The sequence below is a fragment of the Gadus chalcogrammus genome, chromosome 4, assembly GCF_026213295.1.
Source record: "Gadus chalcogrammus isolate NIFS_2021 chromosome 4, NIFS_Gcha_1.0, whole genome shotgun sequence".
Taxonomy (NCBI): Eukaryota; Metazoa; Chordata; class Actinopteri; order Gadiformes; family Gadidae; genus Gadus; species Gadus chalcogrammus.
Genome location: NC_079415.1, coordinates 437,352 through 448,756, shown reverse-complemented (window position 1 = coordinate 448,756; position 11,405 = coordinate 437,352). Strand labels below are relative to the sequence as shown.

Sequence of the window (11,405 nt, the reverse complement as noted above, 5' to 3'; positions counted from 1 at the left end):
ACGCTGTAATAACACCACCCCTAACGCTGTAATAACACCACCCCTAACGCTGTAATAACACCACCCTAACGCTGTAATTACACCACCCCTAACGCTGTAATAACACCACCCCTAACGCTGTAATAACACCACCCCTAACGCTGTAATAACACCACCCCTAACGCTGTAATAACACCACCCTAACGCTGTAATAACACCACCCTAACGCTGTAATAACACCACCCCTAACGCTGTAATAACACCACCCCTAACGCTGTAATAACACCACCCCTAACGCTGTAATAACACCACCCTAACGCTGTAATAACACCACCCCTAACGCTGTAATAACACCACCCTAACGCTGTAATAACACCACCCTAACACTGTAATAACACCACCCCTAATAACAGGATCAATAACTCCTAGTAACAGGATCAATAACTCCTCTAACACCATCTATAGCTGAACGTGGATGAGGCGTTCATGCGCTCGAGGCGACACTCAGCCTTGATGGAGTCGTGAGGCAGCTGAGATTAGGGGATGGTTTTAATCTCAGGGACGTGGGGAGGGTGATTAAGAGGGGATCATCATTTAGTGATTCAGGGGATGAGAGAGGAATGGAGGAGTTATGGAGCAATTAGGATTATTAGAAATGAAAGCAGACTCTTTTATGGATGATGATAACGGATATATTGGAGAAAATAAAGTCATGAATGTAATCAGTGACGAACGCCGTTGGGCTGAACCGCGGCGTGACCCTAACGCGGTCGAGTTGAACCGCGGCGTGACCCTAACGCGGTCGAGTTGAACCGCGGCGTGACCCTAACGCGGTCGAGTTGAACCGCGGCGTGACCCTAACGCGGTCGAGTTGAACCGCGGCGTGACCCTAACGCGGTCGGGGTGACCCTAACGCGGTCGAGTTGAACCGCGGCGTGACCCTAACGCGGTCGGGGTGACCCTAACGCGGTCGAGTTGAACCGCGGCGTGACCCTAACGCGGTCGGGGTGACCCTAACGCGGTGGGGGTGACCCTAACGCGGTCGAGTTGAACCGCGGCGTGACCCTAACGCGGTGGGGGTGACCCTAACGCGGTGGGGGTGACCCTAACGCGGTGGGGGTAGCCCTAACGCGGTGGGGGTGACCCTAACGCGGTGGGGGTGACCCTAACGCGGTGGGGGTGACCCTAACGCGGTCGGGGTGACCCTAACGCGGTGGGGGTGACCCTAACGCGGTCGAGGTGACCCTAACGCGGTGGGGGTGACCCTAACGCGCTCGAGTTGAACCGCGGCGTGACCCTAACGCGGTGGGGGTGACCCTAACGCGGTCGAGGTGACCCTAACGCGGTCGGGGTGACCCTAACGCGGTCGGGGTGACCCTAACGCGGTGGGGGTGACCCTAACGCGGTCGGGGTGACCCTAACGCGGTCGGGGTGACCCTAACGCGGTGGGGGTGACCCTAACGCGGTGGGGGTGACCCTAACGCGGTGGGGGTGACCCTAACGCGGTGGGGGTGGCCCTAACGCGGTGGGGGTGGCCCTAACGCGGTGGGAGTGGCCCTAACGCGGTGGGGGTGGCCCTAACGCGGTGGGGGTGGCCCTAACGCGGTGGGGGTGGCCCTAACGCGGTGGGGGTGGCCCTAACGCGGTCGAGTTGAACCGCGGCGTGAACCTAACGCGGTTGTCTTCCGGGTTCTCCCCACAGAACCAAGTCGACGCCCACTCGGCGAGCCGGCCCCCGGACCAGAAGGACCGCCCCAACGCCGACCTCAACGAGAACTACAGCAGCAAGTCGTCGGCGTCGGCGGCGGCGGGCGGGACCCCGACGCCCTCCTCCTCGTCCTCCTCGCCCCTCTCCCCCCCCGCCGCCGAGGGCTCCGGCGTGCCGCGCGTCGAGCGCAAGCTGAGCATCGAGATCAAGAAGGTCCCGCTGCAGGAGGGCCCGCGCAGCTTCGACCCGTCGGCCGCCGCCGCCGCCGCGGGCGGGGCCGCCATCGCCGCCGGCGGCAACACCAACAGCTCCATCCTCCAACGCACCCACGCCTTCAAGAGCCGGGGCAGCCAGCCGCTGCTCACCTCCTCCTCCTCCCTCTCGGAGGACTCCGGCGCCGAAGGGGGCGGAGCTGGAGGAGGAGGAGGCGGAGCTGGAGGAGCGGGAGGAGGGGGAGGGGCAGGCAGCAGGGGCCTCCCGACCAGACCCAATCACCTCCCTCTGGCGGGCGGGGAGAAGGAGGAGGCGCGGGGAGGGGGGGCGGAGTCCAAGCTGGGCCACGCCCCCTGGAGCAGCAGCCCCGAGAAGCACCTCCCCAAGAGCGCCACCTCCACCTCCTCTTCCTCCTCCTCCTCGGAGCGGCCCGCCCCCTCCTCCTCTTCCTCCTCCTCCTCGGATCGGCCCGCCCCCTCCTCCTCCTCCTCCTCCTCCTCCACCCCGGTCAGGACAGCGCTGTGCTTCACCAACCCGCTGCACTCGGACAACTCGGACGAGGACGGCGACGGGGAGATGGGCGGGGCCAGGGAGACGGGCCCCCACCCGCGGTCCAGCGTCTCCACGGCGACGGCCACGGTGACGGCCGCCCCGCATCACACGGACCAGCCGCCCGCCAGGAAGGTGCTGCCGCTGTCCATCGCTGGGCAGCTCAGCCCCGCCCCCACCAGCACCGCCGCAAGTAGGTCCACCCCCGACCCTGACCCTGACCCCGACCCCGACCCTGACCCTGACCCTGACCCTGACCCCGACCCTGACCCTGACCCTGACCCCGACCCTGACCCCGACCCTGACCCTGACCCCGACCCTGACCCTGACCCCGACCCTGACCCTGACCCCAGCCAACTGCTAGGCTTGTTTTAACTTACCCAACAGCTCTTTACAGGCGTTGTTTAGTGATTAAAAGAAGCAGATTTGCACCATAGTTTTAATGGCTGCTAGTGAAATGGTTTATTGATTATTTATCAATAAGCCGACAGACTTTTATTCAGTGTACTGGTGGAATAACATGATCCATAATCGATGAGGTCAGCTCTACTCACCTAGACTGTCAGACACACACACACACACACACAGACACACACACACACACAGACACAGACACACACACACACACACACACAGACACAGACACACACACACACACTAAGACACAGACACAGACACACACACACACACACACAGACACACACACACACACACACACACACACACACACACACACACACACACACACACACACACACACACACACACACACACACACACACACACACACACACACACACACACACACACACACACACACACAGACACACACACACAGACAGACAGACACACAGACACACAGACACACGCAGACAAAGTGCAGAACCACATAGTCGGCTGAGAGTTTGAAGGCGTTCTTCTTCCTGCAGTGTAAACTCACACAAACGCATGAGAATATGTAGGGATTTGTTCTGAGTAATAATTCTTTATTTATTCTATAACTATAATAACTTATTATTTCTTTATACTTTTTGCTAGAATAATCGTAAATTATTTTAATATTTGAATCAAGCTGCATGGGTGAGACAGGTTCTCCTGATCTAATCTAAGCCGTACCGCCAATGGTTTTAGTTTAGCAAAGCTGCAAAAACCACTGGCAAACATCTGCCAAAGCAACTGCTGAAGTGTGTCTGTCCGTCTGTCTGTCTCTGTGTCTATCAGGCTCTGTCAGTCTCCCTTGCTAAGTTTGTCAAATCTTTTTTATCAAAGCAAATGAAGAATGTAAAAAATACATCCAGTGCTTTCTTCCTAATTTGCCTGTATTTCTCTGTGTGGGAATTTGTGTGTTTGTGTGTATTTGTGTTAATGTGTGTCAATGTATTTTTGTGTGATCGTCTGTGTGTGTTTGTTTGTCTCCATTTGCATTTCTCTCTTTGTGTGTGTGTCTGTGTGTGTGCGTGCGCATGTCGTTTGGTGAAGGAACAAAACTGCATGATGACACTGGCCTGTGCCAATGCGCTGGTTATTGTTGTGCACGGCAATGTGCACGGTGGTTCCACGAGGTAATCGAGACTATTAACGCTACGAAGCTGTGTGTGTGTGTGTGTGTGTGTGTGTGTGTGTGTGTGTGTGTGTGTGTGTGTGTGTGTGTGTGTGTGTGTGTGTGTGTGTGTGTGTGTGTGTGTGTGTGTGTGTGTGTGTGTGTGTGTGTGTGTGTGTCTCAAGCATTTTCCCATCGCCGTGGTGACGCATGGCAACAACACAGGCTTCTGATCTATAGCTGGTGTGGACAAGGCCCCCCCTCACGTCACTATAGATCTCTGAATCACAGGCGACCCTGAGATTCAGATCTGTCCTCTGCTCGGGTCGTGGACCCCATGGGGCTGGAATGAGACTGAGTTGGAATGGACCTGAATTAGGGGAGATTTTGGGGGAGTTTCAAATATTGGAAAGATTTGGCGATTTCCTTCAACTTTCTCCACTTCTTCTTTTTTTCCTGTGACCCATTGTTTTCATAAAATGTCCCATGTTGACAGTTTTGTAATATCCTCACCATGTTTTAAGGAACAAGATCCGGAAACAATGTTTGGACGTTAGTTTATGGAGACATGAGGAGAGAGACAGGAACTATATCCACACACACACACATGCTGGCCTGGGGAAAGTTGAACAAAAATTTCCAATATTTGAAACAATAATTGAATCTCGACAAATGATCTGGCAGATTCACCAGTTTTTTGTGTGAGTTGAATGAGTTTTAATAGTTTTTCGTACTAGCTCGCTTGGCTTTTGGTGCACTTCTCCGAAGGGGGGGGGGGGGGGGTTCTGAAGCTCATTGTGAGGGTTCATTCGAAGCTTTGGTCGGGAGAATCTTAACGGCTGCTGTTTGATTGGTCTGGTCTGAAGCTAATGGCTGCTCTTGATTGACTAGCTGCGCCTGCTTGCCTCCGATTGGCTGCCGCTGAGACGTTGGTCCCCGCTGAGGGACCCTCGTGCTGAATCACCGGGTCCCCCCCGGGCGTGGTCACCGGGTCCTCACCGGGCGTGGTCACCGGGTCCACACCGGGCGTGGTCACCGGGTCCTCACCGGGCGTGGTCACCGGGTCCTCACCGGGCGTGGTCACCGGGTCCTCACCGGGCCGGTCCTCCTTCTGGGTGTCCCTGGAGGCACTAACCTCACCCCACGATCCCCGCGCAACTCAAACCCAGAGCTGCCCCGGTTCCTGGGCCCGTGTCCTCCCCCTCCTCCCCCTCCTCCCCCCTCACCCCTCACCTGACCAGAGTGGAGTGCCTCCTCCCCCTCCTCCCCCCTCACCTGACCAGAGTGGGGGGCAGGGTTCAAACGGACATTATGTCATTATTGGGTTATTATTACCACATAAAGGAATTATGCCATTGTGGGTGTACATTTAGTTTGTTACAATTTATTTAAAATCTGTAATCTTGACTTAATTTATAGAACCATTTTGGTGCAAACCAATCTGTACAGTCTAGGTACGCAGAGCTAAAGTGAATTCCTATATAATTATCTATTGATGTTATTTACTATTATTTATTCATTAACATTAAAATACATTCATCTTCGTCATTAATATTACATTTGGAATTAAACGTCCACCTTACTTAAGGCCAATAATCTTTTACCAGCATCTGTAATTCATACATAATCCATAAACCGGTATGTAGCGTGGACACTCGTCACCTCTGGTCAAGTGGGGGGGGGGGGGGGGGGGGTGGAAGGTCAGGGGGGTACAATTTGGTGGCATCTAGTGGAGCAGAGAATGGCAGAACAGTTTTGCATCGACATGTTTCTAAAGTATGACACAAATGGTTCTAGGGTTCTAAAATGGTATTCGTTTTTTATCACAATTGCTTTCTTACTTGTAATTTATGACAGTTGTTCAATTTAAAGACTAAATAATTACATACAGATTATAAATCTATGAAGGATCCGCATCAGTTTGATGTTTGGCTACTCTGTGGTGTCGTAGACGATGATATCACTGTGGTCACCGTAGTCCTCCTTTGTCATCACTGTGTCCAGTACAGGCCACCGTAGTCCTCCTTCGTCATCACTGTGTCCAGTACAGGCCACCGTAGTCCTCCTTCGTCATCACTGTGTCCAGTACAGGCCACCGTAGTCCTCCTTCGTCATCACTGTGTCCAGTACAGGCCACCGTAGTATTCAGAGGGTGCATTCTGCCTGTTCACCACTAGATGCCACTAAACCCCACACACGGCCCCTTTAAGGACCCGAGGGAGCGCTTGGTTTGAGACCCGGTTGGAGACTGCAGTGTGACGTGTGCGGTCGGTTCCGTCATTCACCTCATGACCTCTGACCTCTTGACCCAGATTGCTGGGACAGCAACGAGGACTCCCCTCCCCCCCTCCCCGCGAGGACCCCAGAGTCCTTCATCCTGGCCTCAGGTGGGTCCCACGCCGCTCGGCCCCCACAGTGGGGGGTCCCATCCGGGGCGCCAAGAGCCGCCAGGCCGGCGGGGCAGCCCTGTGTGTGTGTGTGTGTGTGTGTGTGTGTGTGTGTGTGTGTGTGTGTGTGTGTGTGTGTGTGCGTGTGTGTGTGTGTCTTTGGACCTGTGGTGCTGACACAGTGAAATGTCCCAGTTGGAAGGTGGAGCGTTGACTTGAATATTTGAGGTTTTAATTGGGTTTTCGTCATGCCGATTTTTAATGATTTGCAAAACCCTGCTGTCCTACTTGAATACTAGATCCCCAACCGGTCAGTATTTGGTGTTTATGATTGATTTATTTGAAAGACCAGAGCGATGCGTCGCAGTGTTTTTATCAGCACCAGGGGGCGCCATTGGCTAAAGGTCTCCCCTGGGTAAAGACTGCTAAGGCAATCGCTCCAATAGAGTCTCAGCTCACTGGCTCTGAGTGGGGAATGGGATGATGGACGGAGATACCGGAGAGAGAGAGAGCGCTAATCTTTCGGCATTCATGACCACTTTAACTCTGTTTAGTTCTGTGCTTTATTTTAGCTCAACGCCTGCAAACGCTGCACACAATACTGAACAAGAGGGCCGCTAAGACAAGACACACATCTCTCTCTCTCTCACTCCTCATCTCTCTCTCTCTCGCTCCTCATCTCTCTCTCTCTCTCTCTCTCTCTCTCTCTCTCTCTCTCTCTCTCTCTCTCTCTCTCTCTCTCTCTCTCTCTCTCTCTCTCTCTCTCTCTCTCTCTCTCTGTCTCTGTCTCTCTTGTTGTCTCTGTCTCTCTTGTTGTCTCTCTCTCTTTCTCTCCCCCTCTCTCTCGTTGTCTCTCTCTCTCTCTCTCTCTCTGTCTCTGTCTCTGTCTCTCTCTCTCTCTCTCTCTCTCTCTCTCTCTCTCTCTCTCTCTCTCTCTCTCTCTCTCTCTCCCTCTCTCTGATTAGAGAGGGGGGGGGTTAGAGCCGACTGAGTAACGCAGCGTCGGGGGTAGAGGAGGACTGAGACCGAGGTCTGGGGGGGGGGGGGGGGGGGGGGGGCGTGTCTGTATGTGTTGTGGTGTGTTGTTGTTTACGTGTGGTAGACGTCGTTCTGCTTTAGGGGCTCACTGTGTTCTCCGGCCTCGCTCTCCCTCTCTCGCCCTCTCGCTCGCCCCCCCCCCTCATCCTCTCTCGCTCTCGTTATCAGACCCGTCGGAAGTGAAGACCTCCGCCTCCGCCGAGTGGAGCTGTCTGCACAGAGGTAGGGCTGCACTGTGTGTGTGTGTGTGTGTGTGTGTGTGTGTGTGTGTGCGTGAGACAGACCAGTGAATTTGGCGCCAGTGGTATTCACTCTTCCTAATGCCATAACGACCCCTGATCGTGTGTGTGTGTGTGTGTGTGTGTGTGTGTGTGTGTGTGTGTGTGTCTCCAGACACGGCGGACAGCAGTAAGAAGCTGTCCCCAGCTGACCCTCCTCTCACCGGCGCCACGGCAGCGGTTGGGAAGGCGGTCCTGGGCGGGTGAGTCTGCGCCTCGTGTTTCGTTGTGCCTCAGGTGACCTGAGCCGGACTAACCCGAGGGTCCCCTCCTCTGCTCCCTCTGCCCCCAGGACCCGCTAACTCCCCGCGCTATGGAGCCCCCAGTCCAGCCCACGACCCCCCACAACGGACAGGCAACGGGCCCCCTCGGCCCCCCCCCTCCCCCAGCCCCCTGGGCCCCCCCGGGACCGGGCGGTCGGCCCCCACAGCGGGACCCTCCCCAGAGCAGCACCCCCTAGGGGGGAGCCTCTGGTGCCACCCCGCCCCCCCTCCCAGACGGGGGGGCTCCACTGCGTTCCACACACTCTTCCTCGGAGTCCTACGACCACCGTCTCCTCCCCCTCTTCGTTTACCTCCATGGACCCCCCCGCGCTGGCCCCCCCCTGCCTGGACCCCCCCCCGGGCTGGCCCCCCCCTGCCTGGACCCCCCCTGCCTGGACCCCCCCAGGGCTGGAGGGCTTGGGGCCCCATGATTCCTGCTTTGTTTTCCCGCCCTCTACTTGATGTTTGCTCGTGCGTTTCAAACGACCCACGGTGATCGGAGGAAAGAAGAAGAAAAAATAATAGGAGGAGCTTCTGAGTAAAGTAAAAATAACCGCAACACGTCTGTGTAGGTCTAGAGGAAAGGTTCCAGACATTGCCTGTTACAATCCTGGTCACGCGCGCGCACACACGCACGCACACACCCACACCCACACCCACACACACACACACACTTCAGCTGGACTACTCACACAGGGGTTGGTGTGACTGCACGACATTCGGAGGATTCTGCAACCAAAGCTAAGCCACAAAACGACACTATCTCTGCTCTGATGGAGGGCGATGAAGCAATCAGCAGACGACCCTGACGAGGAGCTGGGACCGGGAGCTCCGAGTCCCGTCTCAACAAGACCCCCACCGTGAGCTACAATCCATTAAAGAAGATAATCTATGACCCACCGTGCAACCCGCTCCGCCGGACCGGCCTGCTGGCCCTCTGCTCCTGTGTGTAGGGCGGTCTGGCCCTCTGCTCCTGTGTGTAGGACGGTCTGGCCCTCTGCTCCTGTGTGTAGGGCGGTCTGGCCCTCTGCTCCTGTGTGTAGGGCGGTCTGGCCCTCTGCTCCTGTGTGTAGGGCGGTCTGGCCCTCTGCTCCTGTGTGTAGGGCGGTCTGGCCCTCTGCTACTGTGTGTAGGGCGGTCTGGCCCTCTGCTCCTGTGTGTAGGGCGGTCTGGCCCTCTGCTCCTGTGTGTAGGGCGGTCTGGCCCTCTGCTCCTGTGTGTAGGGCGGTCTGGCCCTCTGCTCCTGTGTGTAGGGCGGTCTGGCCCTCTGCTCCTGTGTGTAGGGCGGTCTGTGTCAGCGGCTGGCCTCGAGGATCTGCCCCCAGAGCCCGTGATGTGCTCGCTGGACGCAGGGCCTGGTCATGTTTAGAGTTTCATCCAGGGTGGGTTTTGTTGGACGTTTGTTCCTTGCAGCTCAACCTAGCGCTGCGCTTCGGTCTCATCGAGCCGTCGGCCGAAGTGATTTGGTGACGTTTCAGTTTGTCGGTTTGACGTTACGATTCCCGCCATGTTGCTTTGAGTGAATCTGTGCACTTACTGGATACGAAGGCTTCCTATCACGATCTGGACAAAACACAAGTAGTGACAGTTCATTCAACACGATGATTTGTGAAACGTACTTGGTAAAAAAGAAAGAAGAAAAATCACCCCACTCTGCCATGAACCCCTCACTTTTACTACTGTCTGTTGGACCAGTCCCCCCCCCCCCCCCCCCCCATTCAAACAATGATCCGCTCAGCCCTAGCCCTAGAAGTAGCGGCCTGAGAGAGAGAGAGAGAGAGAGAGAGAGAGAGAGAGAGAGAGGTAGGGAGAGGGAGAGAGAGAGAGAGAGAGGGGGAGAGAGGGGGAGAGAGGGAGAGAGAGAGAGAGAGAGAGAGAGAGAGAGAGGGGGGGTTTCAGGACCCCCATGTGTCCCCATGACAACCTCTCAGAGCATGGCTGCAGATGTTCCTCACTCCGTTGGGATGGACTGAGTGAGGTATGATCTGATCTCTTCTGTCCGCCTCGTTTCAGCTGCTTCTGGCCGTATTCAACATAACGGTGATTATATGGACCCCCCCCCCTCTGGTTTTACTGAGTTTTGTTTGCTTGTCACTCTACAGCTAAATAACTATATATATATATGTGTGTGTGTATATATACATTTATATATATACATATTTATATATATATATGCATTGTTTTATATATTGAAATAAAATGTACAGGACTACTTAGGTATATAATATTTCAGATTTTGTTCTCTTTTGATATCTCTTGAATATTCTTATTAACAGAAGATGTAAGATATCTGTGCATGATGACGAAGATGATGATGATGATGATACTTTTCCCTCCCGTTAAAACTGTAAATGTGCTCCTCTTTCCTTTGGTTGTTTTGCTCCTGGCAAATATTTCAGGGTTATTTTGTCTTTTATCGTTTCCCCCCCCCCCCACCCCCCCCCCCCCCCCCCCCCCCCCCCCCCTTATGTGTTTGAATGATATGCAGAACAGATCGGCGAGTCCCTCTTTATGATTGGCCGGCGTGCGAAGCCCCAGCTAGCCGCCGGCCCTACCAACGCATACCGCTCTGAATAAGATTGTAATAATAATAATAGTTTGTCTTTTCTTTTTTTGTAAATGGTATTTTAAAGGTTATTTTTGTATGTTGTTGGTTGTCACACTGTGCACCCGCCAGACCTCCACTTCTCCCCGACCCCTAGGCGTGCATTACCCCTCACCCCCCCACCCTCCACTTCTCCCCGACCCCTAGGCGTGCATTACCCCTCACCCCCCCCACCGCCACTTCTCCCCGACCCCTAGGCGTGCATTACCCCTCACCCCCCCACCGCCACTTCTCCCCGACCCCTAGGCGTGCATTACCCCTCACCCCCCCACCGCCACTTCTCCCCGACCCCTAGGCGTGCATTACCCCTCACCCCCCCCACCGCCACTTCTCCCCGACCCCTAGGCGTGCATTACCCCTCACCCCCCCCACCGCCACTTCTCCCCGACCCCTAGGCGTGCATTACCCCTCACCCCCCCCACCGCCACTTCTCCCCGACCCCTAGGCGTGCATTACCCCTCACCCCCCCACCGCCACTTCTCCCCGACCCCTAGGCGTGCATTACCCCTCACCCCCCCCACCGCCACTTCTCCCCGACCCCTAGGCGTGCATTACCCCTCACCCCCCCCACCGCCACTTCTCCCCGACCCCTAGGCGTGCATTACCCCTCACCCCCCCCACCGCCACTTCTCCCCGACCCCTAGGCGTGCATTACCCCTCACCCCCCCACCGCCACTTCTCCCCGGCCCCTAGGCGTGCATTACCCCTCACCCCCCCCACCGCCACTTCTCCCCGACCCCTAGGCGTGCATTACCCCTCACCCCCCCCCACCGCCACTTCTCCCCGACCCCTAGGCGTGCATTACCCCTCACCCCCCCCACCGCCACTTCTCCCCGACCCCTAGG

The 11,405-nt window shown here is 55.9% G+C and overlaps 1 protein-coding gene across 2 annotated transcripts in view; it reads left to right on the top strand.

The window, feature by feature from the left end:
* Positions 1–8,047, top strand: part of LOC130381242 (tyrosine-protein phosphatase non-receptor type 12-like) — a 38,055-nt gene extending 30,008 nt beyond the window's left edge. For both annotated transcript variants that reach the window (XM_056588728.1, XM_056588729.1), the window contains 4 exons: positions 1,682–2,642; positions 7,583–7,636; positions 7,808–7,895; positions 7,985–8,047. In XM_056588728.1, the coding sequence (XP_056444703.1) occupies positions 1,682–2,642; positions 7,583–7,636; positions 7,808–7,895; positions 7,985–7,994 (1,113 nt within the window). In that variant the 3' untranslated portion in view covers positions 7,995–8,047. The remainder of the gene's footprint in view (positions 1–1,681; positions 2,643–7,582; positions 7,637–7,807; positions 7,896–7,984) is intronic.
* The last annotated feature ends 3,358 nt before the right edge of the window (positions 8,048–11,405 follow it).